Source organism: Protopterus annectens, chromosome 1.part2 (assembly GCF_019279795.1).
Source record: "Protopterus annectens isolate FY-2018-M chromosome 1.part2, PAN1.0, whole genome shotgun sequence".
NCBI lineage: Eukaryota > Metazoa > Chordata > Ceratodontiformes > Protopteridae > Protopterus > Protopterus annectens.
The window spans coordinates 1,114,365,781-1,114,392,171 of record NC_056727.1 but is presented as its reverse complement, the minus strand read 5'-3'; the positions used below and the strand labels follow the sequence as shown (position 1 = coordinate 1,114,392,171).

At 43.3% G+C, this 26,391-nt stretch overlaps 1 protein-coding gene across 1 annotated transcript in view; it reads left to right on the top strand.

The window, feature by feature from the left end:
• LOC122792253 (digestive cysteine proteinase 2-like) overlaps positions 1-26,391 on the top strand; it is a 266,381-nt gene that overhangs the window by 105,111 nt on the left and 134,879 nt on the right. Inside the window, exon 6 of the mRNA XM_044060003.1 lies at positions 191-386. Coding sequence (XP_043915938.1) covers positions 191-386 — 196 coding nt within the window. The remainder of the gene's footprint in view (positions 1-190; positions 387-26,391) is intronic.

Below are 26,391 nucleotides of genomic sequence, written 5' to 3'. Positions count from 1 at the left end.
TTGGGAAGGGAGGGTATCTGACTGCTACCAGTTTAGTTTCTAGTTTTATTAGGTTTTTTGCTTGGTTTTATAGGGTGTGGATTAAGTAGCACACTTAAAGCTTTGTGTGGTGTTAAAGCAGATGTAGGAAAAGTTGCACTTGCTTAGTAGCAATGTACATTGTAAGCTTTTTCTGTTCTTCCTTCTGCAGGATTAACTTGTGAAGGGTTTCCAGGGCCTGGTGTGGAACACAGAATTTTAGTCAATCCCATGCAAGATTTTGTACATACTGGCCACAAAGACCGATCTCATCATGTGTTCAACCATTACAAGCAGCATTTTGACCGGAGCTATACAAATGAAAGGGAGCATGAGCTCCGAAAACAAACATTTGCTCATAATTTGAGGTAATCTTGTATAAACATTGACTTAGCTAGCAATATAAAGGTTATGTATGTGGGTATCTTGGTCTGCAGTTATCTTTGTTATTGGCATTATGGAACTTCATTCCAGGTTGTTGACTGTAGTAGTTAAGCATTAATGACTGCCAGAGTTTGACTAGCAAAAGGGGGGGGGGGCAGTTTGTCACTTGTATTGGGTGACCCCAGTTACTGCACTGCAGACTGCCAAGTAGTGACCTCAGGCACAGCATTCTGCAGGACATGGGCTGTCTGAACTTCCTGTATCTTGAAGGAAGCTTGGTCATTGCCACTGCACAATGGATAATGAGGGGGGGAATACTGGCAGATTTGGCCCTGTTGCCACCTAATGTTTCTTAGTCACTGAATGTTAGTAGATGACTGGCTTGAGGGTGAGGGATTGGATGGTTTAGCCAGTGTGGTCATATGTTGGCTTTCCTCCTGAGGGAGAACAGAATTGGATGCAGTGTCTGACTGCTAGTAGAAGTTTGTAGCATTCCTGTGCTGCTGCCCAGCGCTTAGTGGGCATATGTGTATGAGCTCTGAGAATTTGGATGTGTAGTTGCATTACAGGTGTATTGCACCACTTTAAACAGCATCTTCAGTGACTTTGTGCTTTAACTCTTGACCAAGTAGTCTGTTTGGCAATGGTACCATTTTAGCCCAACCTGGGGTCCATGAAGAGTGCAAAGTATGTGAATAGCACTGCGTTGCAGCAGTCTGTACATTCCACAAGGCATATTGGTGCAAGTTGCTTAGCTGCTAGTCAAGGTCTACTAACCTGTGCTATTTCACTGTACAAACTTAACTTTATTAAATGACTTCAGGAAAACTGCAAAGACCATGTTTACAGAGGGAGGTATAGCATGGAAATAGTATAGGGCAAGATGAGTAAAATTACTGTGCTAGTAGTTGAGGCCTGGATTCAGAGCAGCTTCATCACAGATGTGAAGCATATAGTGTAACAGTATCCAAAGCTAATCGGGTACAAAGTTAAAACCAGCATAGACCCAATATCTAAAGGGGAAAGGACTGTATAGAAAGCAGCAACATTACACAAGTGGTAAGCTGGCACAGTGGACAAGTAGCATTATAGACTGTCCCATGAGTGAGGTGGCAGATGTCCCTGTCAAGGCAGTCACTGCATAGTTGCTGCTCTTAACCCACTGAAAATTTGCGCAGTAATAAACTCATTTGCTTGCTATTTCCTTATTTCTCCCTTTCCTACTCACTTGAAAGTGTTTAAGGGAAGGACCGCTTGTGTAGTATAGGGCACCCCATAATGTGTATAGTTGGAGGGTAGGTAGAGAGATTGAAGGGATGCAGGGAGAAATTGGCAGAAGTAGACCCAATGCAAGTAAATGGGACTACTATAAATCAACACTGGATGGAAACAAGACTGCTGGGGGGTTGACACTGGATGGAAACAAGACTGCTGGGGGGTTGACTCTGGGGAAGAGGAACATTTGTGGATTAGGCAGGCGCCATGGGCATGTGTGCCTGGCTGGCCCAGAGTACCACACACCCAGTCAGTTCAGCTCCATGACTGATGGATTGTGCAGGCTGCACCTCTGGAGGCATAATTGTTGCTGCCTACTAGTTGCACAATGACTAGCAGTGTCAGGAGGCATTCTACAGTGCTGAAGCAGGCATCCAGTTGTCTGCACACCTCAAATGACACCAGCCTCTCCAAATGATGTTGGAATCCCCTCTAAGCCACTTGCAGAAGAGCCTACACTCAAAACAGTGGTCAGAGGCCACAAATGATCCTTTCAGTTCACCCGCAGAGGTATCTGTCCCATGCTGAAAGGCACTTTGATTAGCTGTGACTGTGTGTGACTGCTGGTGTTTGTCTCCACCACGACTGGACCTTCAAGGATGAACAAAACCTGTTGGGACACTTATCCAGAGCAGCTGTACTCTGTGGAGTGCCACACTACCAGAAAAGCATCTGTCCTTCCAGGAAATTTTGCTATGTTTGGTGCCCTGCCCTGCACTAAATATGCACACCTCTATACAGGGTTGCATCAGGTAATAAGATGAGGAAGGGAAAAATATGCTTGTGTATCTGTATTCCTTCCATAATCGTGTAAATCTCACTGCTGAAGCAGCTTGGGATGGTCCTTCTACGGGTAGGACTGTCTGTGCTGTTCAGAACTTTTTGGTGTGAATTGCATCACTTGCCATCCTCCCAACAGGTGTGCAGAAGACCTTGTGTAAAGGACTGCAATACCCTGCTCTACCAGTCACAGCATTGTGTTCAGTTCACCATGCCTATGGGAAGCAATAACCCCTACACACTATGGGCAGACTTAGCATTTCACTTCAATGTGGATGTATGTTTTAGTCTCATGGCATACAGTTTAGCATGGCACTAATCACATTTAGTGTAGTGCCATGACACTCAGATGCACATGGAGTATGTACACAAGCATATTGGTTGTATGCTTTGCTAGCAGCATGTTGAACATGGTTAACACGTTTTTAATGCTGTTTGGATATTTAAGAATAAATTTTGACCAGTTTGCAAGCTCTGCCCACATTCATACAATTTAGAGGTATTCATGCTAATCTGGCACACTGGTCATGCTAATGTATTTAATGTGCAACAAGGCCCTTCATGTGGTATAAATGCTGGTTACTGTTTTAGCATTCATTCAAAGGCTTAAGTTAAATCTGTAACACTGAACAGACCATCTTTAGACGTGGACAATAAAATATTGCAGGCAAAAAGCTGGCAATGTACCCCAGCAGCAGTTTGAGTGGAAATTCAAAATTACATGGCACTGACATGTCCACCTGTTATGAGCCCAATTGTGGGCATTTGGGTAGCTAGAAGGGACAGAATTTGAGATCAAGACCTGTGTATCACAGTGGTTATGGCAATTTATTGTAAGGGGAAGATGTAATTTGGTGTGCAACTACATAGTGCCAGTAAGCTCCATCAAGAAAGTAGGAAGTCCATTTCACCAGTGTGGGAGGATAGGGGTTGTGCAACACAACGGATGCCTGCTAACCTGCTGCAGAATTGGGGGGGGGGGTTATTGTGCCAAGTGTCAAACTACTTGACACGTGGCCCATGTGTGAGGGCTTGCCATATTTCCTAGAGTGGAAACTGCTGGGAAGGTTCTCCAGCTCTGAGATGGTAGTTGCTGCACATTCTTGCACATAGCTTGTGTATCCTGGGCAAGCTGCTGTGGATGGGCAGCATCAGAATCATGTGGGAAGAGTGGTTCTGGACACTAATGTCGGTAGCCATAACAGGTCCACACAACAGTTGTGGTAGAGTGTAACCAATATTTGTTAGTGCAAATGCCAAGGCATGAAACATCAACAATGCTTTGCCCACTCCCAGCAGTGTCCCTTTTCCTGATTCTTTGTGTGGGATTGCAGACCTTCATAACTGTTGGCTGGCTTAGATATTGGAGTGGTGCTAGCAGTGAGTGGCAGGATGCTAGGTTTGTTCTATCCAGTACATGTCTATATGGTAGTGTTCATTTATCAAGTATCTTTTTTGCTTGTGTCCTTTCAGGTACCCCTGGGCTACAACTGCAATAACCAACATTATATATGGGAGACATGCCCATCTTGAAGATGTGTACTGCCTGCCCATCTTGAAGATGTGTACTGCCTGCCACTGTGCATCCTGTAGGGTTATAATCTTGTGTGAATTGTCAACTGTATCATGATTGTACAGCCACAGGATCTATTGAAGACTGCACTTGCCAGATGTGTGCTGGTCTTCTGTAGCATATGACAACATGCACATAATGCAGTTTGCACACAGTGCCACTGTGTGTGACTGTCTTGGTAGGCTCACAAGTACTGTACGCCTCAAGTACAAGCTGAGCCCCACACAACATCTGCAGGGCAGCCCTCCTTTTACAGAGATCCCTGCCTGGGTTCCTGAGGAGTCCCTAGCCTGCAAAGATAGACAAATCTCCCACTATAGGGAGAAGTATGCCTGCAAAGATAGACAAATCTCCCACTATAGGGAGAAGTATGGGGGGGGGGGGCTCACTGCACAGCCATGTTTCTAGATCAGTTTCTGATCTGGGTACATTTGGCACAAGTAAGTGTGCAGGACAGTGATCTAGGCACAAACACCTGTTACTGACATTATGGTGACTTTGCTGCTTATTTGGCTGATGGCAAATGTGGTCTTGAAAGAAAGTGGGAGTTGCGAAGTGGTACTAGTCTACCTCTGCAGGTCATGTAATGTCTGACCTTGCCTGGTCCAGATGTAAACTGACCAGGTGCATGCAAACCCTATGATTACACAGTAGCCGCTGTGGGCCTTGCTGATGTATTTGGCTAATGTGGCACACCCAGCTGTTTACTGTGTGTGGGTGGTGATCCTTTTAGGACCCTCACCAGGCTGGTAGCAAACTAGGATAGTTCACCTTCATTATTGCCTCTGCACACATGCTTGTGGATGATGCTTTGGGTGTCTGTATTCAAAGTCAGTCAGTGGCTTTCATTAAGTCCTGTGACTGTGGCCTACCACAGTGTACATTTGTAGTGGTCATGACAACCTGATCCCACCACTGGAGGATACAACCCTAGACTTTCCACAATATGCTACCAGAGAACCGTACTAATTACTGTCATGACATTGCCCCATGTTAAATGTTGCTATCTGTTGTCTCTGTCCCTTATCTCCAGTGCAAGTGATGTGCCCTGCCCCCTCCCTTAACTTGGACTGATTTTTTTTTTTTTTTTTTGTGTGTTGCCAGGGAGTGCGCCACCTTATATCATAAATGTGATATGTTCAGTCTCCCTCATGGCCCATAGCTGTGTGCATTTGCTGTCTTTAAACTAGTGCTTTCTATTACTCCTGTCTCGTGGTACTGCTGCTGCTTTTGTCTAGACTCTTGCCTGCCCCAACATTGCTAGTCTTGTTGCTGTGGGGACCCTTACTGGGATGTTTGTAACAACAAGCCATGTGCTAAACGTGCTTGGTGGTGTAACCACTGTGTGTCCAGACAAAAGCATCCCTTTTGTTTCCAAACGTGATTAGTGGCATTGTTTTTTGCATGGGCTGTGTTGTACTCCATTTCTGCCAAGGTACAGTTTGCAGATGGGGAGTAGGGGTTATCCATTATGTAGATTTCTCCTTAAATAGTATGTGTATTGCTTTGTGTAACCCACCTGTGTACCTTCCAACTAGGTGGGCTTGTGGAGGGTTTCCAACCCACACCAGTGATGTGGTGTCTTATTTTTTCCTGTGCCTCTTAATCATGGGAACTGCTTGTCTAGTGCATAGACACATGACGTTCTGGACATTGGCAGTTCATGGAGTAGATGCCAGGCATTCACACTGTATTTGTGCCTGTGTACCAGGTTGGCTTTGACCACAGTCTGTGGCTCCCAGGATCTCTAGGGAATGGGCTATGGTGTAAAATGCCCACTTGGTGATTTTAAGAGTCAGGCATGCTCCTCTAAAAGCCATAGTGGTGTAGGATGTGACACTAACGCTAGTGACTTGTCCTAAGTCCCATGCCAGTTACTGGAAGCCTCCCTAATAGCCAAGGTGGCTACCAGTGAATCTGTCTTTTTAAGTCCACTGTTGGCCTTTGTGTTGCTACGCAAGGCACTGGCTGTGTCTTCTGTAGGTGGCTAGGATGTTCATTGTCATGGGCACTGGGTCTGAAAGCATCTCTACACTTGCTGTTATGCAGCTACCACTGCTAGAAACATTTTGTATTTTAGACAAAAATCCTTGGTGTTCAAAATAACACTTGCACTACAGTACAGTGAATTACTCCTTTATTACACCTTTGCCATCCCTGCCAGTTTTGGTAATTTCTTGGGGCGGGAAAGACATTCTGAAAATAGATTTTTTACCACGAGAGGCACTTCAGGTGCTTGTAGAGCAATTTTGGCTTTCCAGTATTTTAACAATCTTGTAGTTGGTGAAGGGTGTTCTCTACTTTTTAACATGGTTGGAGCTTGAATGTTTAAGCTGGCTGTAGGAAAGCTCTATTGTACTCCATTTTGGAGATGTTGCTGTCTACAGGGCAGCAGTGCTGAAGAGGATCCTGTCAGTTTGCCAAACTAGTTGATTCCTAATAACTGCCTAGGGTTCTGCTCATATTACTGCTACAACCCCCCCCCAACAAAGAAAGGCAATTGTATGATGGTACTCACATGAATAGATTGTTTTGATAGCTTCTTTACTAGAAGCTCAAAACTGAAGATTGCATCTGCCAACTCTGCTTGCTGCCTTAAGCTACAAGCTGTACTGTTTAGACCAGTATCATCCACCTTTTCAAGGAAGAGGCTTGTTGGAAAAGTCTGGTCTGATCAGGACTACAAGCAGAAGCAGAAATTGTCAAACTAGTGACTTGCGGAGGCATTTTAACACTTGTGATGAAATACTTTTCCACCCTTCACTCTGCATTTATCATTGCAGAACTATGGAGACTTATTGGAAGCAGTTAAGTGATTCACTGGTACCCCCCCCCCCCGCCCCCCCCAGAGTTTCTCGCTCGAGGCTGCCAAGTTGCAGAACCATTAAAGAAAAAACATGCATAATGGAGGTCCTTAGATTTGTGATGTGGGCTGGCCTTAGATTGCAGTTTTGATCCGTACACCTCCAAACAAAACAGTTTAATCTCTGGATGGATCCTTGGGTCTGTTCCTACTTATGCCCATGTCTGGAAGCTTCCAGACTTTGAACAGTGTAGCCAGAAAGTTGTCTTTCTGTATAGGTGTAATCTTTCTGATTTCAGTGATCTTTGGCCTTTCTGTATGTCTATCATACCCAGACAAGTATGATCTAACTTGCCAACTTTTGAAAGGCTTGGAAATCCTTTGGGATCTATGCAGAGGTGGGTGTCTAATACAACTTTCAGAGATCTGTCAAGTGTGGTAAACGCTGCATTCACAATCTCCCATGTTTATAGCTGTAACCATTCTAGAAGGCTCTTTAGCCACAGATATGGCATGTTGTGTGGTTAGTATTCACATGTAATCTTGAATGCTACATGCCCTGGTTATTTTTTGTATGTGTGCAGTGAGCAGCACTGATCATTTTAAGCCTACTTTGTACTAGGCATGTATTGGTACTAATTTTCATAGAAGCCCCCCCAGGCTGAGGGAGATGAAACCCAGGCTACAGTGTTATTTTAGTAATGTGTAGAGGGAAGACTTCCTGTTAAACCCATAGGAAGTCTCCTTTGCTCAGCTCATGTTAAGTGATACACAGCACTAGGTGTGTGTGGCAGTGCATATGCTTACTATGGAGATGGTACATGTAATGAGCACCATTATGGGAGTTAAGAGATTGGGGGGGGGGTCCATATGCTTCTGTAAGAGTAGCTCCTTGGGTTACCTGTATCTGTTTCTACAGCTCATGGAAACCAAAAACTCACTATCCTTACCCACAATGCACTTTGGTTCCATCTCTGATCTCATTTACCACCTTGCAATGAGTTCGGGCATGGTTATTGGTCTCTCGAGCCAGATAAATGAAACGTTTTTCTTGCTTATCCATCTATCCTTTCCCTTAAAGTAGTTCTATGTACTGTCGCTAGCATTTCCTGTCCCCCTTTTCTTTCAACTTCTACTTGTGTAGCACTGACTATCATCTGTACTCCAATTCTCATTCGCTCTGTGTATACTGCTTAGATGCTCTTAATTTGTAGAGAATTGCTCTTTGTCGCTCTTTGCCACTCCTTCAGCCCCACAGTTTTTTGGTTGAAAGGAGAAAAAATGATCACAGTCTTCCTCCTCATTTGAGGAGGCTACATCTGGAGCTTCGCCACTGGTAAAGTCAAAAGTAAATCTATTCAGCCCAGTCCAGATTCTTCCTCTTCTAATGTCAGAAGGCCAAGAAGAGGACTTCAGCCACAATCTCTCCCATGGTACAGGGTGCCAAGATTCAGAAACTCTTGGTTCTAACTGTTTCTTTGGAACCTGTGACCATTTCTGTCTGACCCAGCAGGATCATCGGAACAGATTACATTGGCACCAGTTAGCTGAGAACCAACTTTACATCTAAGCAGACTTCCTTGGAACAAACACCACTTGGTAAAGTTCCTCTGTTCCAAAGACTTATTCCCCGTACTGTTGATCCCTGTTATGACAGATTGCCATCCCCTTTCTTGGAAAGGCCCAGGTCTCCCATCTGTTGTCTCCGCTTCTTCCAAGAGCATTACAGAAGATGTGGAAAATTGGTGAGGAAGATTCTGTGGGCTTAAGGTGTGACAGGGGACTCCCTTAGGGTCCCCCATGGGTCAGGGTCTGCTTCATTCAGCCTCTCCCTTTCTTTAACTTCTACAGAGGTTTGAGTCCTCTGTTGCGAGCCACCCTAGTACTGACTGGTGAGCCACCTAGTACTGACTGGTGTTAAAGACAAGGGTATCTTCAGAACTGACTTGAGTTCTTTCTCTTAATCGGAGCCAGAGAGCTGTTGGGGGGCCATAGCTTGCCTGTCTGTTCTAGGGGGTTAGAATTGGCTCATATTGTTTTTTTTCAGAGCCTTCCCCTGCACCTCGAAGCTTCGGCACAGATGAGCACTGCTTTGACCTCCTGAGCTCTCATCAGTGCAGGAGAAGACTACAGTTTTGTTGTCTGTCTCCAGTTCCAGGGTCCCTCCTGTCAACTGGTGGTTCTGTGTTTTGAGGCTGTGCATCAGTCTAAGTCAGCACCCCCCCCCCCCCCGAACCACTATCCCTGTCACTCCCTCTGCAGGGACAGCTAGTACCAAATTCTCAGGAATACTCCCTCTTCCAAAACTTATCCAGATCACCCCCACTTAAAGTCCCTCAAAGAAACTAAGAGGAAGCACCTGGACTCCATGGAAGAGTCAATCACTGTGGACATGAATTTCAAGGAAGGCAAGAGGTCCCCAGATCCATAAGCAGAGGGTTGATTGGAAGCCCATTAACCCTTTGACTGAGGAATCTGTGTACCTTCCCAGCTACCTTCTGGGTGTCTGCCCACCGATGAGCTCAGAGTTTACCTCTTTTTGGCATGGAAGGTGCCTGATGCCATTGAGCTGATCCCCAAAAGACCAGACAAAATTGTCAAGGCCCTTGAGGATGAACCTGTTTTGGACCAAGGGATTGCCTGTGGATGGCATGGTAGCAGTTGCCATGAAGAAACTAGCAGAGGAAAATATTTATATCCATCCTCCTATCAGTCTGACAATGGATAGGTTAGGGAATCTGGTTTGTCATCAACCTTTGCTCTTGGGTCCTTGAATTACCTGGCACAGTTTACTAGATTGCTAACCTCCATATCTAAATTTTCCATGAGGTTTATTTCACATGCAGCTGAAGGAACTAGAGCAGTGAATTCAGGAGTCACCAGAAGGAGGCACGCCACACCTGGATGTACCTATGACTTTGCAGAGCCCTTCAAGTCTTAGTCAGTGCTCTCTTTGACAGCTAATCCTTGTTTGGCCCTACAGTCAGACATCTTGACCAGGTGTGAAAAGGATGGTAAAACCCTTTCTGCTGTGGGAAAGTTTTTCCACTCATTCCTTTTTTTCTAGGAATCTGCAAAGCAGTGGAAAAATGTGGCTCAGGAAATACAAGGGTTTACCCAGCACGCGTGGTGAGTTCCCCTAGGGGCAAAGGAGGACTTTAATGGAAGACGCTGCCCTTGTAGCAGAGAAGGCCCGCAGACGCTGCTGTTGTAGCAGAGGAGACCCGCAGAATTGGTTTCCAGTGTTTTTTCTTTGGTAAACCCTTCCAGCACTCAAAGGAGGCCCAATTGTCTCCCTCTGGAGACAGTTGGGTTTCTTATTCCTACACCTGAGACTGGCTGTGTATCTTTAGATAAATGGGTGAAGAGGATCACTTCCAGAGGTTGTATAACATTTTCTGTACTCCCACCTTCAAAGAAATTCTCAGACATCCCACCCAGTCAGAGAACAAGCAGCCATACAAATTCAGAAACTGCTGGTCAACCAGGAGGTCCCACCAGACCAGAAAATCTCGCTTTGCATCTCTTTTTGATGCAAAGGACAGGGGACTGGAGACCCATTCTAGATCTTGGCAACTTGAACAAATGTTTTTGAAAAACAGATTCTGGATGGTCACTGTTCAGTCCCTTGTTCCCTTTCTGGGAAAGAATGATGGATGTGCTTAATAGACCTTCAAGATGACAAAGATGGACATGTGCTCAAGAAGGTTCCTTCCCTTCCAGTTCGGTCACTACCAATTAAACACTCTGCCCTTTGAACTCACCACAACCCCAAGGGTATTCACCAAATGCATGACAGTAGTAGCGGCTCACTCTATCCTGCAAGGATCCAGTTTCTGTATCTGGACGACTGGCTCATCCACAGTACCACCAGGCATCAACTGGAGGAACGAGAGACAGTTCTACATATGCAGTTTCCTGGGCATTATAATAAACTTTGAAAAATCTCTGCTCGATGCAACTCCTACCATAGACTTTATAGGAGCTTCCTTATACACAAGGACTGACATGGCCACACTTCCCCTTGCAAGACTATCGGCAATCAAGCCATAAGCAGCCACAGAATTGTAGCACATTCAATTCTATAAGCACTGGTGTCCATTTCTTTCTGTGGTTCCCCTGGCCAGGTTCCATATGACAATTCTACAGTGGTTGTTTGCAATACAGTGGGCCTTTTTTCTCCACTCAGTCTTAATCTGTCCAGTGCATGCAAAGGGGATCTTGCTTGTTGGTGGATTCAATGAGAGTTTCTCAAGGATGTGCGTTTATTCTTTCACAGGCCAAAGCCACAGTGACATGAACCTTTCCCAGCTAGGGTCAGGGGTATTGGCAGGGGAAGTCTGTCCAAGGCACTTGGTCCTCAGGGAGCATCTGCACATAAATGCTCTGGAGATGAGCTGTGCTATTGGTGGTCAAGCTTTTTAGGATGCTCTCCCTGTAGGAACTGTTGTGATTCAGTCTATGTTGGTAGTCTGGTACATCAACAAAGGGGGAACCAGATCTACTGTCTGTGCCGAGACACCCTTAGTGTGGCAGTGGGTGATCTCATCCAACCACTTTCTGATAGCAGTGCACATGCTGGGGATATGTGATAGCTGACAAATTGAGCATCTATGTACTGTTACCTCATGAATGGTCCCTCAAAGTACCTGATGAGATTTTTCCACACTTGGCCAGCCTTCGACTGGTTTGCTTTGGTCCTAAACAAATGTAGTGGATACTTTGCCCTGGTTTCCTCCAGAAGGGGAATTTCCAAGGGGTGGTCTACTGCACAGTTACCTGCCCCCTCTTCCCCCACCCTACTCCCAACTCCGTAATTCCCAAATTCCTAAAGAAAGCTGTAAAGTTTGAGTAGGGTCATCCTCCTTGCCCCCTTTTGACCTTGGCAGACTTAGTTTCCCTTCCTTTGGTCTAATCTGTTGCAACAACCTTGGATGCTGGATCAAACTCCAGATCTCCTCTCACCTGACATTGTTCACCCAGGCATTCTAAATCTCGAGCGGACAGCTTGGATTTTCCAATTTTGCTAGTACCCAGACTTCCTATGCGGTCTTCCCAGTCCAGCGTAGTCTTTTGTCTTATGAACAATCTACAGAAATACAATGGTAAGTGGAAACTACACTGAGCTGTCTAAAATAAGTTTTACCCCTTTTTTCAGCTCCAGTCCATGAGATTCTTCAATTTTTAGTATCTCTTCAATGATGGAGCTTCGGCCTCAAAGTCCAATTAGCATCCATCTTCAAATTTCACATTATGTTTGTGAGACACCACAGAAGTTCCTTGTAAACCAAAGCCTTTTTAAGGGGTACCTTTCTCAAAACCTCTGTCCAAGGATCCTACCCCTCCTTGGGACCTTAATCTGATAGCAAGCAATCTCACCCCACCTCCTTTGAACCTGCCAGTGATTTAAAGTTGGTCTTGGAAAACCATTTCTTTGTAGCAATTCTAGAAGAACTTCAGGGATTTAAGCTCTTATAGTCTAAACCACCATATTTGGTTTTCCATAAATAGCTTACTTCGTACCAATCCATTGTTTCTACTGAAGGCAGTTTTGAGACCAAACATAATCAGTACACTAATCTTCCAGTGTTTGCCGAATACTCCAAGAATGAATGTTTGCATATATTGGGCATTCAGACAAATGTATTCACTGGACAAAGATTCAGAAAATCTGATAAATTTTCTTTTCGCATACCAAGTTAAGGAAGCAAGTGAACAAGGTGATTTCTGCTAAATGACTCGCTTGACTTTCCTTCAGTTACAACAAATTGGGTGTCGCTTCAAAGCCATTGAAAGCTCACAGAGCTGTAGCAACTCCATATGTTTGTCGAACATCCATGGATGACATTTGTGCAGCAGCAACTTGGGCATCTCCACAACTCTTGCTACAAATTGGATTTGATCTGTCTGGGTAGGGCATCATTTGGCTCAGTTGTGCTTGGGAATATCCTAGAGTCCACCCAGGACTATAGGTAGTTGTGGACTGTCCCACATTTTGGAGGAAAATGAAAACTGACATCAGATAAAGGTGGTCTTACTACAACATTCCATCTTTATCCAATTTCATTTTTCTTCAGCTCCCCTCCTGCCTTCCCCTTGCTCATTTTGGTTCTCTGAAGAATGTGTCTTTACAAATGCATTTTTGATGTACTTCTGGTTCCAGGTAGTCTTGCCTAAATATTTTCTCTTCCCACTCTGTTTTGCTGGCAGACTGTGGTAATGTTAAGTGCATTGTGGGTAAGGACTGGGCTCGAGTTTTTGGCTTCCACAAGCTGCAAAAATGGCAGCCTATTCAGAAGGATTGGAAGCCAGCACATATGTTGAGGAAACATGAAAATGGACCACACATGGAACATTATGGGAATACATAATTTTTGTGTGCATTTGCACAGTTATTTGGGATTTTATCAGGTTGAGAGAAAATGGAGTCTAAAGAACCTATTGATTCTTAATGGTGCATTGAACATGCACAATTTGGATCTCCTCTGTCAAACTTTGCATCACTTTTAGTACTAAAACATTTTGGCATGCCTCAGACTGCTTTGGCAGTTCAGATCTTGAGAGCTAGTGATAGTTTTCTAAGAGCATGTAATTACTAACGAGTCTTGCAGGATATTTCCAGTTTTGTGTAGTTTTGGAAATGGCTGTATACTTTCTATGAAAGTTTATTATGTACTGTTAAGCTGAATATACTTGGTATTCATTGCTTCTCACAAACCATCTGGCCCAATAGTTAACTATATATCCACTGTTTGACTCTGTTGCCAGCTGGTAGCCAAAACAGGTTTGTAAATGTGTACACAGATTCTCTGAATTTCATTGGCAAGATATTGCACATTGCATCACTCTAAGGTTTAGATTATGTCCATTAATTCTCAACATCTGTCAATTTGCAAACTTTTCATTTCGGTGCCGACTTTCAAGTTTCTATACAGTATTAAATGATGCATCAAACTGCACTTCCCTAGCACCGATGCACAGGGAATGAAAAATGCTGGGGATGACTTTCATACTCTGTAGTCATGCATGTTTATAGCCATATGCTACATGGCCTAAAACAATGGTTAACTGTCTACAGTGGTGGATCCTCTGACACCATGGCTTTCTACAACAAATTTTTTTCAGTCTATTCTTTTTAAACTAATGCACAAGTCCCATGGCTTTAAGTCTTTTCCATTTCTAGAGAAGCCTGCCTTTTGTACCACAAATTATGCTGTAAATGTATCCAGCACCTCACCAGATTATTTTTGGTTTTTGGTGCAACACTTGTAGTCTCTAGAACCTTTTTACTGGGATGCTTATTGTAATGCTGAGACTTTGTAGCACATTACTGAATTTGGAGGGGGCATGAACGTACAGAACAGTAAATGTCTTATCTGCCAAGGTAACCCAGTATTGGCTAGCTTTCAAATGCAGACTCTCCTCCCTCTCTGAGTATCCTGAGAGAAGCCTTTAGCTGTTACAGGAAATGTTCAGTCTTTCTGCCTTCCAAAGAAAGTTCTCTGACTCTTCTTAGAATCTAGTGCTGGCTTTTTTCCTGAATTGCTGCTCGGATGAGCCCAGTCACTGCTTGTAACAGTGTCTGGTTGCTTTTTTACTGTTTGAGGGAACTTTCAGCACTTCTTTCAGAATTGAAGTGTGTGCACATGCATGCTGTTGGACACTAGAGGCCTGTCTTTAGTGGTACTTTATTTTTATTTGACTAGAAAATATTGCAGAAGTTGGATTTTCATCATTTTGCCTCTGCACTGTACTCTTGAGAAAATGGCAGGTTAATGTGGTGTGCAGAGCCATTGGTTTGGCACATTGTGATCATGTGTTCAGAATTTGTGTAATGAAAATTCTTTAAGTTCTTCTCAAAGCCCAAACACCAACACTACCAGAGTTTGAAATCTGCCATTGTGGCAGAGTTTAAGCTTTGACATTCTTGTTACTAGAAAACTTGTGGTTACGAAACTATACAGTACTGCCAGTATATTCTGGACAGTGTTCTCTCCCCCATCATATCCAGGTGCACCTAAAAAAAAAAAAAAAAAAAAAAAAAACCCTTCCATCTATGGTTAGTGATTCTGTCCGGGTGACTGCTTGGTCTGCAGGTCACTTGCTCCATCTACCTCTAGTGTAGCTTTGTCAGCCAGTATGGAAGTAGGATTAGATGTCTCCTCCTGGGCTGTTCAGTACAGGTATAAGGGGACCAAACAGTTTAGATACAGGAGTAGTCTGGGTTAAGAGACCCCTTGTTAAATTACCTGGTGACAGTATCCTCTATTTGGTAAAATTCACAAGAAGAAAGGCTGAATCATTCAGCCAGTTATCTGATTATAGCTGTATATAAGGTTAATCTAGTCTCCTTTACCAACTGTTGTGCAGACTGCCAGTTCTGGTGGTTGTGTTCGTATCCATGGCTCTAGTGGTGGTCTGGCTAGCGACCTTCCTGTTTCAGAGTGAGTAATCTTTGAAATCACCATTGTCCTCCGATGACTGTCTAGAGAGCTTCCTGATTATGTCCACACTAGTGTTCTTTTTCCCTCTTTGCTAGATTTAGTGGTGGTTTTGTTATGTATTGTCTTTTTTTTTTCCCCCTTGGGAGCAGTCTTAACTGGCCAAGAGCTAGTAGGCAGGGTATATCTTCTTTTTATAGAAGAGATGACCATTTGTTACTCATCCCCTCCCTGCCTTTTACTGGCTCTGGAAGATGTTTAGCAAGCTGCCTTCAGGAAACCAGTATATGTTCAGCAGTCCCTAAAAATGACACTAAATGAAGGCAAGAATGGTAAGCACAAACAAACTGACATCTTTGCGTGGATTCTCACTTCTGCTCAGTAGGGTATTGCATCTCTGGCTTTACCCACAGACTATAAAGATGATTTAGTAGTTGGGAAATAAACATTACTAGTGTGCACACACCCAGGTCCCATTTCAGTCTCTGGCATTAATGAAAATTTAGTAATCCACCATGATCAAAACACTGGCAGCATCACCAGTCGAGTGTGCAGCCAGGCAAGCAACAGATGCTGCCACTTTATCATAAGGAACTGTCCGTCTTTGTGTTTGGGGCAGTGAATATGCATCTGAGGGAAAAATGATGTATTGTGGGTAGATTATCACTTTCTGATTTGGTCCAATTTAAAGTGATTACTGGTGTGCGAATGGGTGTACCTTCTCTGAAGGTTGTGCGTCTGGCCTGGTAAGCCAGTACGTAAAAATCAACTGCCAATCATTAGCGGGCCAGAGTTCTGCTGTGGCGACCCCTAACCGGGAAAAGCCGAAAGAAACAAACTGGTGTGTGAAGCCTGTATTTATATATGTACCTCAGTACAGTACATCTTTTAATGTGTGATTTTAAGCATCTCCATTGGAAGACTTTCACTCAACTGAGAATGATCTTGTTTTAAAGAAACCTGCTAGCAAAGGACGTACAAGCTGTACCTTGGCATCTGACCAAGCGACAAACCCATTTTTGTGGTTCTCTAACTTCCAAAAACAACTGCAGCTTTTTCGCCCCCTAAATTAACACTGGTTCATTATTCCCCATATAAAACTTTGATGGTTACACTGTTCTGTTGATTTGATTGCAGCTGTAACCATTCATAGCTTGTGACCTTTCAAGTTTTAAGAATAATTGTAAAAATGTATTCAAAATATTTCAACTATTCCATAAAGCATAGTTTTATAAATGCAGAGTCAAAAAATTAGAATTTCAAAATGTTCATGCCTTAGCCTACTTAAGGTTTAGGATGTGCCACAACTGTATGTAATATACCTTTAATTTTCAGGGTGGTCTCATATCATGTGGTATATTTTTACTCCCCTATGAATCTACAACTCTGTTTAGAACACAGTTGTACACATCTTGCCATGTATTTCATGAAAGAGCTGTACACATCTTGCCATGTATTTCATGAAAGCGCAAGTATTCGGAAGTGGACGAATCTGCCAGAACAATATTTTGCAGAAATTGGACAAACAGTAGGGATTATGGTTCATCTTCAGCCCCCTGAAATTCTTACTGGCTTAAGACAGAGCTTTGATCCATATTGGCTTACCCATTGCAAATGGATTAGCTGAAAAGCCTAAATGTTTAGTGTGCAACACTTGCTGGGATAACATCATGAAGGTGTTCAGAACCCCCCCCCCCCTTGGTGAAGGGAGACAAAAGCCAGTTATTGGAAATTCAGGGGTTATATTCCCAGAAGGAACTTTGCTGTTGTGCAGTACTAGTTTGTAATGCTGTGACGCAGCTTTGCAAATTCTGGAACAGACTAAAGTTAGACTTGCATATGCAAGTTCTGTCAGTACTCTACTTTCTCCAAGTTGAGACTATCAAGGGGTGGTGGCTTCCCTGCATTAAAGGGTACGGGGGGCTTGCTCCCCTACCAAACATTTGAGTACAGTTGCACAAGTCCTATTTGCATGCAGCTGCAGAGGTTTGAATTCCACACTGCCTCACCTCAGAGGCACTTTGGGTCATCTGCCTCAGTAGCCAGTACTAGCCAGCTGTCAAATGCTCAGGCTGTCCTTCTGCTTGTGACAGCTGACTAAGCATATCCCTGAAGGGGAGCCTTTAGCTCTCAAAGGTAGTGAGTATTCGGGTGTTCTGTTCCACAGAAGAAAGTACCTGAAGCCAACATCAGAGTAAACTTGCAGCCAGTGATGCTGTGTACAAAAAAAAAACATCCAACAGCCGAATCAAAGGATGAGACGTAACTCTGCTATGCACAATCTCAGAGATGGCAAGTGGGTGCTGCCACTGAGGAAGTGAGGAATTCTGTTACAGGTAAGTAGGACTTGCTTAACTGTTAATTTATTCCCGCTGCCTTTATGGCATTTTGGGTAGATTCCCAAAACTTACTCTTCCTGGAAAGTTGAAAAAAAAATCCAGGGAGCCCCTGGGAATGGTTTAGCAAAGTGTGCTCTGGAAGTTTGTAGTGCTTTGTTCCAACCTACACAAAGGGCCAGGTTGCAGCCTCTAGAACTAGACCACCCTTTCCAATATACTATCGGAGGAAAAGGCCTTAAGTGGTGTGCAGAGTCACACACCTAGCAGCCTACACACTTGCATTCCAGAGCTTTTAAAAATGGACTTGGTGGATAAGAAGCAAAAAAAAAAAATTTTGTGAACAATAACATTGGGATTTGTATAGGTTTAATAGCTTTAATCAAAATATTCTTTATACTGATAAGTTGGTGTGTTCATTGTATTGGCATACATACTATAATGTACACACCCAAAATTGAATAGTTACTAAACTGTCTTGGCAACTCTCTAAGCTAGACGTATATTGATATTTGTTAACCAGGCATAAGCTTCAATATGACAAATTCCTGACTGCATGTTTAGAGGTTTACGGAAGTATGAAAATGTTTAATTGTATAATTAGCAGAATAACACTGAAATGTGTGCAAATTTCTTCACATCTATGGTTTCACCTGCTGTCCTGCAATAATTTATTTGTAAGTGTTAAGTACATATGAACATTTTCATAATTTGACTAGTAATGTATAGAGTAATAGTGAATGTTGTCACCATGTCCTATCTTATACCCCTCAATAACAGGTAGGGCCCTTATGCAAATCTGAACATAAAATATAAAGCAATAAGTTCTACAGTAACTATTGTAAGCACATACACATCCTAATATTGCCTTTTAGATGGTAAATCACTTAAATGAAGCCAAACAAGTCCTGGACTTCAGAAGGAACTATGGTTGTGAACTGGACTGGACATGTAGCAAAGTGCTTTAGGCTTGAATGAGTTGTCCCTGCCTGGTGTAATGGAAAATAGCAGTGGACTACCATCATGCAATAGTTTAGACAGGTTGACCTTTTTTGGCCCCTGTGTGGGAGACAGCAGCCCTTTAGTATTTCTAAAGGGCTGCTGTCCTGTCAGGAATTTCTTTGGATCAGGATAGAACACGGAGATTGACTTAATTTACAAATTCAGAAAACTTTAGAGGTGAATTGATGCGTAACCCAAACCTTTTTTAAAAATCATGTGTGGGCTAGCCTACCTTGAGAGCTTGCAGCTCAGACTCTTCCTTGCAGATGTCACCAAACTGTAAATCTGCCCAAGGTGGGTTCAAAAGTAGGAAAGCTCAATTTTTCAGTAACAAACTTGAGATCCCAGGGAGAAGGAATTTGCTTGGGGTCCCAACACTCCTCTCATAAACTGACCACAAAAAACTAAAGGGGGGGGGGGTCCATGTCTCAGACGAGAAGAGGTGGATGCGAGATGCAGTTTGATGAAGCATATGACAGACCATCTAGGTATATCAAACTTTCAAATCAGAAAGGTAGAAACTCTTTTGGGGCCAGTGTTACTGGCTAGGTATAGTCTAGAGAACCTCTAACATTTGTAAAAGTAAGATTTTCTACTTGCAAGTTTTCTTGCATAGTTAAATACTTGCTGTACATCCTCATGAAGCAAGAGCCTAGAAGGTATCCAGACAAAATCAGTTGTTACAATTGCTCTCGGTTGGGGTGTACCATTTAACCCTGATACTGTGAAGAAGCTTGTAATTGCCCTTGGCGAGTTTCATTTAAAAGGGAATTTTTGGCCCAGGCAAAGTTAGGTGGTTACAGCAATCTTTCTTAATCCTTAGGATTACCGTGGGAATCACTGGAAAGGGTGTAAATTCATACAGGAACATCCCTGACCATGGGGAATGAGCATCAGTCTTAAAGTATAGCTGCAAGGATTTAATTTTTTCAGTTGTCTGCCTTGAAAGCAGGCAAACTGATCTATTCCAGGTGTTCACATCTGGATAAAGTATTGGAACTCCAGTACATGGAGTTTCCACTCATGAGGGTCTGTCCAGGATATGCTTGGTCTGCCACTGTCTGCTGACAGAATGAGGCTTGAAGATTCAGAATGCCATAGAGCCAGCTCCCAGGCCATTGTTGCTAAAAAGCAGATGGTACAACCTTGTACCCCCTTGCTTGTTAAGCTACATCAGTAGGGGACAAGTGCTGCAGAACTTTAAGGCATGAATCTCTGCAAGCATTTTGCTTTGTTTCGAGGACCCAGCAGGCCTTGCACTCTCTCTCACATGGAGATAATCTGAAGAGTCCATCTGGGCAGTTTGGGAATGAGGTGTACAGAGTCTGAGTCAGACGGTTGATTCCCTTCTCTACTGCAGTTCCTGTTTCACAAATCCCCCAGTACTGTTACCTGGAAATCTGAGGGATGAAGGTGCTGGGTCCAATGATTAAGGTACCATTGAATTTCTCCTGTGTAGTCACTGGTGGTGATATAAGGCTCATTGATGCCATGAGGCCTAGAATTGTGAGAAGCACTCTTGCAGAGGCCATGTCTTAAAAAAAAAAAAAAAAAATCCAAGAAAATGCCCTAACAAGTCAGAACTTTATCTTCAGGCAGGAAGATGATCCTTTTTGCTGTGTCTGTCCTTCACCCTGGGACGACAATTGAGTGCAAGGAAGGACTTTTGAAGATGATTTGAAGCCAGGTGGGAAAGGAGGGATGTGATCTTGTATAAGGACTCCAAACACCTGGATACAGAATCTGTACAAATTGGCAAGTAGACAAGTGCTCTAAATGCCTAGAGTTCCAAAATTGGCAGTTACTGGGGCCAGACCCTTGTAAACACTCTAGGTGCAGTAGATGTCCCAAAGGGTAATGCAGAAAACTAATGCAAGCCAGACACAGCTCCATTTTCCTGAAACTGGGAGCAATAAGATGATTAGCATCTGCGATAGTTTCCTTGAAACTGGCAGCAAGTCCTAGCTTTGCTTCCAGAAGCAAGGCGAGTATTTTGAATTTTGGGACTTGAAAATCCATCATCGCGTGAACTGGTTCTATACCCCTTGCTTCCATCCATGTGATGGAACACTGAAGGAAACTGCTGTTTAGTCTGCTGGGTGTGGGGAAATTTCCCTGAAAGGGAGAGCATTTTCTGTCCTTTGCCAGTGTGTATTATACACGGTCTGTTTGCAGACAGGTCGCAGGGTTGAGAACCTAGAGGAAGGGAGGCAAGGGCAAGTGGGGAGGGGATAGGGGTTGCTCTGTAACTCTGCATAGTCGTTCTTTTGCAGGGAGTTTCTTTTTGGAAAGGAAGGCTTTGGTATCAAAGAATTATCCTAAAATTTTCCTTTAAGTCAGAATTTTTATGTAACCAAGCATATAGTCTTGCAAAAGAAGCCTTTCCTCTTTTTTTTTTTTTTTTTTTTTTTTTTTTTTTTTTTTATGCTCTCTCAAAGCATGAGTTAAATTAGAAAATTTAATTCGTAAAACTTGCTCTGCAACTCAGGATGTAGCAAAATCATCCAAACATTATGCACACTAAAATTTCCTCTCGGTACTAGCTATGAGAGCTGTTCTTGCCTACACCTTTACAAACATGAGCAGAATGGCTCTTGTCTTTGCCTATACAGTGCAACAGGGAATGCAGTCAAGATGACATTTGATGGTCTTGTGTTGCTAACAAGCAAGAAAGGAAAATTGGCTGTGCTTCAGTCTTATGAGCCATTACATACAGTAATTTCATAGGAAGCCCTTATTTGTCAATAGCTTCACAGAATAGGTAGCCTGGTTAAAATCATGAGCCTGTTTCACTGAACCCCTAATAGTGTCTACAACAGGAAAAATAACCATCTCGCCCCATTGTGTGAAAAAATCTCCCAAGAGGGAGAAGCAAAAGTCCATTAATGTGCAGTGCTAAAGTACCAGATAGTGCTAGGGTGCAATGCTGAAGATGCCTGTTTTGGCTGGTGTCATGTTTGCGTAAAGGACTTTTTCAGAGGGGACTGAAGTACATCTGTTATCTCAGCTGTTTTGTCTGTAAAACACCATTTGGTTTGACTTGTCCTATGCAAAGAACTAGCTGTCCTATGCAAAGAACTAGCTGTCTTGCAGTTTAACTAGAAGATTTTGCTCTACATAATGTATTTCCCATTTCATCTTAATGGGCAAGGAACTGAAAGCTGCACTTGTTCAGTCAGCTGAACTAATTTACAAATGTTGGCGGTTTCATTTTTGGGTCATTCTGGCCTGAATATGTACTCCAAAGGATATTTGCTTCTTTCATAGGGCAGGACTTGTACTGCCCACTGTATTACACTACAAAATGTTGGTGTGCCTGCATGCTGGAATTTATTTTGCTGTGACCAAAGTATTGACTTGGGGGGAGGGGGGCTTCTTTCGTTGGAACACAAGTACATTGCATAAGAGTCCTTGTCTTGTGAGTAAATGGCAAAAAAAGCACCAAAATGCCCATATGTTACTACCAGCGATACCTAGCATGTCCCTGAAATGGTTTGACATTCCCTTTAGGGGCATGAATTCCAGAGAGAAATGACCACTTGGCGGATCTTTATAGACACAACCTTGTAAAATATACTGCATGGGAATCTAAATTTCTTTGTGCTATTTGGGGGGGGGTACTGAGGTGGAATTATAATTCCAAGATCTATTAAAATGTTCCATTTCAGGAGGGATACAGTTTACTTATGACTTAACTAAAAGTATATCAAAATATGATGGACATACTTTCACTAGGGGAAACTGTATAATGCAAAAATGTTAGGCTGTGGTAGTAAGACCTAGGAAGTGCTGCATATGTGGTTGTAGAACTTTCAGGGTGGTATAGCAAATTGTCTAACTGCAATTCTTGAGTAGAACAGTTTTGGATATACTTTGTACCATAGTGTCTTTAAAAAAAATATAAATTTGGATGTGAGATCGTGTAAAGGTGCACGTGTCAGTGGTGAAGTGATTTCCAGTTGTATTTGCTTTTACGGTCTCTGTTCACATCTAAAGGTTGCACAAGTCCAATGGCCTTGGTGACCTACTTGGACATGTATGCTGCTGCAGAGAGAGACCGGGGGGAGGGGGAGATGGGGGGGGGGGGGCAGAACATTTATAAACCCAAGGAGAAGCTGTGGACTGGGATGAACTTATTTGGCATGGAAAGTAGGTTAGAATTGTGGGGAAAAGCTGCTTCTCTTACAAGGTAGTTCAGGATTACTTGACTAGTATGGATATTTTAGAGCTACATGGTGGATGCTTGTATGCATAACACAAGCAGAAGGCTATAAAGAAGTAAAAGTAGGATGTAGGATGATGTCACCATACAGGATATTTTCCTCCTTTATGAAGACTATATTCTAAGTGGACACTGGAATGGAGAAGGAGATCTTGCCAGTGGGGGTGAGCCTCAAGTCGGTTTAGCTGAAGAGCTAGTTTTAAAGGAGATTTTATAAAATGCAAAAGTTTTGCCAGTAGGGATGGCTCTAAGTAGGGGTACAGAAATTGGGCAAGGGAGAGTGGAATTTACTGCAGAAAGCTGGCATAGGTTCATAAGGGTTCATAGGTGTGTACTAGGCTAGTGGCCCTGGAGCCTTTACAAGCCTAGCTCACACAATTACTCTGGCATTGTGCCACCTGACCTTGGTTCCCAGTGTCTGAGTAGAGCCACTGGAGTTATCCCCCAGGGTGAATTTTCTATTTTCCATCCACTCATCAAGATTCTGCTTGAGGGCCAGTGAGGTGCTGTTTGACATGTATGGGAAGTAAGTCGAGCAGAGATCGCCTCCAAGTAGGCGGTCTGAGATGGAGAATAGTTGGATTTTTGAGTTTGTCCATATAGGACAAGTGTAAGGCCTAGAATCCTCATTGTGGTACTTTTGCGGGCTGTCCAGTTGTTGCAGGTGTCTAGTGAGGTACATCCCAAATTGGGCATTGTACTCTGGCCTAATGATGGAAGAGTAGAGGAGACTATTGCCTTTCTTCCTGGATGCAAAACCCTTAGTAATAGATGTGCCACAGACAGACTTTCTGACCACAGTGGCAATGTGGTGCTCAGAGGCTGCTGTCAACCTGTGCTCCCAGATCTCTTATAACGCCTTATGTGTTCATTGGACTACCATCAATGTGATCATTCATGGGAACCAGGTTTTTCCCCAGAAGGATGACTACATTTTTTGGCCTTGAGCTTAAGGCCATGGTTTCTGCACCAGTCGTTGGTCTCGGTAAGGCCTTTCTGTAGGATGTCAACATCAGCTGGGGAGTTAATAATAGCTCCCAACTTGTAATCGTCATCTGTGAGACGGTTTGCAACCCACCCTGATATAGGGGTTGATGCCTAGCTTAGTGAGTTTTTCTGATTCCTGAGTGGGGAATGGTATCTAAGGGCTTGGCCAGATCAAGTTAGCTGTGTGAACCACTTTGCCTATATCCATAGCTCTGGTGACTCAAGCAGGCATGAGCTGCCCTTCACAAAACCAAACTGTGTGGGATCCAGAGTTTGGAGATTCATTCTAGCCTTGTTTTATTAGGTCCATGATGCGTTCTTTAACTTTGCATGTCAGGCTAATGGGGCAATAGTTCCCAGGGTCTGTAGTCCCTCCTACTTTGTGGAGAGGGAGGATTGTAGCAGTGTGTAATTTAGTATGGATAAAGCCTGAAGTGAGGCTGTGATTGAACAGAGCACAAGAGATGCCAGGTCACTCTGTATGTAGAACATAGCCAGGGATATTGTCTGGTCCCGTAGAAGCTGTATTCTTTGCATTAGACAGTGCTGTGTTAATCTGCAGCAGTAATACTGGGTGCCTGGCAATCTACTGGTATTGTGATTGGCCTGTTGGGGGAGGGGGTAAAGCTGGCATTGAATCTGCCATTTATATTGGCAATATCTGTTGGCTTGGTGTAGGAGGTACCATTGTGCAGTAGCTCAGAGCAAATCTGTGGAGATTTTCTACATAATTGTAGAAGGCCTTGTGGTTGTTTTTACTATCTGCTGAAGTTCTGTTCTTATAGCTAGCTATAAAGATTATGATGGATTTCGATTTTTTGTTGAAAAGGGAGCTTTTCCAGTCTTGGGACTTCACCTTATTCTGCATCGGTTTCCTCTCTGTTGTCGTTTGTTTATGGTGGAGGACCATCAGATTGGCTTCCTGTTTTGTAGGAGAGCGTCTCTGTTCCATTGGGTATAGCAAGAGCCATGCATTTGTGTAGGTGTTTATACAGTGCATTGGTGTATGATTCAACGGTCATGCAACTATTCTCAATTTGCATGTGTGCCGTGAAGTTGGCCACCCATTTTAGAAGCCTAAAGTTAGCTTTGGAAAAGTTTGTAATGGTGGTTACCTTTGTGGAGGGGGTCGGGATGAAATTAGATTTTGTGGTTTGTTTTTTGTGGCAGTCTTCCTTTATTACCCAAGTGGGGGAAGTTAGCTAAGGAACTAGGATAGTCTTTGTGGAAACAAAAAAAAAAAAATACTCTTCCTATGACAGCTAAGGCTTCCTTAAAGATGTGCTTCGCCAATCTGCTGACAAAGGAAGAGGGGAGTCTGAGCTTTTGAAAGCTGTTCAGTACTGGGTTACCTTGGCAGGGAAGCCAAAATGGCACTGAGGCAGTGAGGAATTTTGAACATGTACTGTTAAGGTAAGTGGGACTTGCAACAAGTATGCTTTGTCTTCATGATTTTGTAGCCATGATCACAACAAATCCCAGTTCTGGTATTAATCTTGGTAACTTGAATTGCCCGCCCCTCCTGTAAATTTGTGTTAGACCCAGGAGGAGTGTTCAATCTCATTTGCTCAGAGTACAGTGAGATCATATTTTTACTTTAGACACTCCTACCAGTCCCATCTGTTCAGCTCTATTCCAGTCTGGTGTCACTAGCTCATTCTACCTAATACAGAGAGAACATTTGTGAAGGGCAAGCACCTTGGGTCCTTAATTTTGAATTGTTTTCTCCCTTCTCCCTTTCCACTTTCCAAAAAAAAAATTCTAAGCTAGTTTCCTGCCCTTCCTTTAACTAGTCTAGTCCATATACAGATTTGCTGTGTCCAGGATGGTTTGTAAGCTTCTGAGCCCCCAAGCCTTTGTGTTGGAGGGAAGCTGCCTAGCTTATCTACCACAAGATCCAGGTACAGCTTCTTATAGGTTCATAGGTGGGTACTAGGCTATCGGCCCAAGGGCCTACATAAGCCTAGCCAACAAGGTTTCCTGGCTTATGCCACCCAAGAAAGTTATTTTCCTGTGCCACTGTCGAGCAGAGACACAGAAGTGATCCCCGGGGTGTATTTCCTATTTCCCATCCACTCAAGATTTTTCTTGAGTGCTAATGAAGAACTTTGCTTGACACTTTGCTCTTGGTTTTAGCACTTTAATTTGCTTATTCATGCTCTTCACTTGTTCAGATCTTTTTTGTTGACACTAAGCTACAAATTACTACAGCAGTCAACCTTCCTGTTTACTAGAGGAAAACTGGTATTGTACTTTCCTCACTTAGAGAAAAACAGCTCTTATATACTCACTTTCCTCAAGGAAAGTAGTTTTTATTCAGGCATGTCCAAGGGCCAGTTGTATCTGATGAATCTGGGCATCTTGAGGCAATGTAGCAATGTACACAGACAACCCTCTCCTCCTACCACGCAACGCCATAACCTGTGAGAGATGCACTTATCTAGCCCTCCAACCACCTCCTACCACGCAACGCCATAACCTGTGAGAGATGCACTTATCTAGCCAAACTGGAGGTAAAGCTCTCTCCAACCAAGACTTGACATTCAAGAAGAGAAGCTAAACACTTGCAT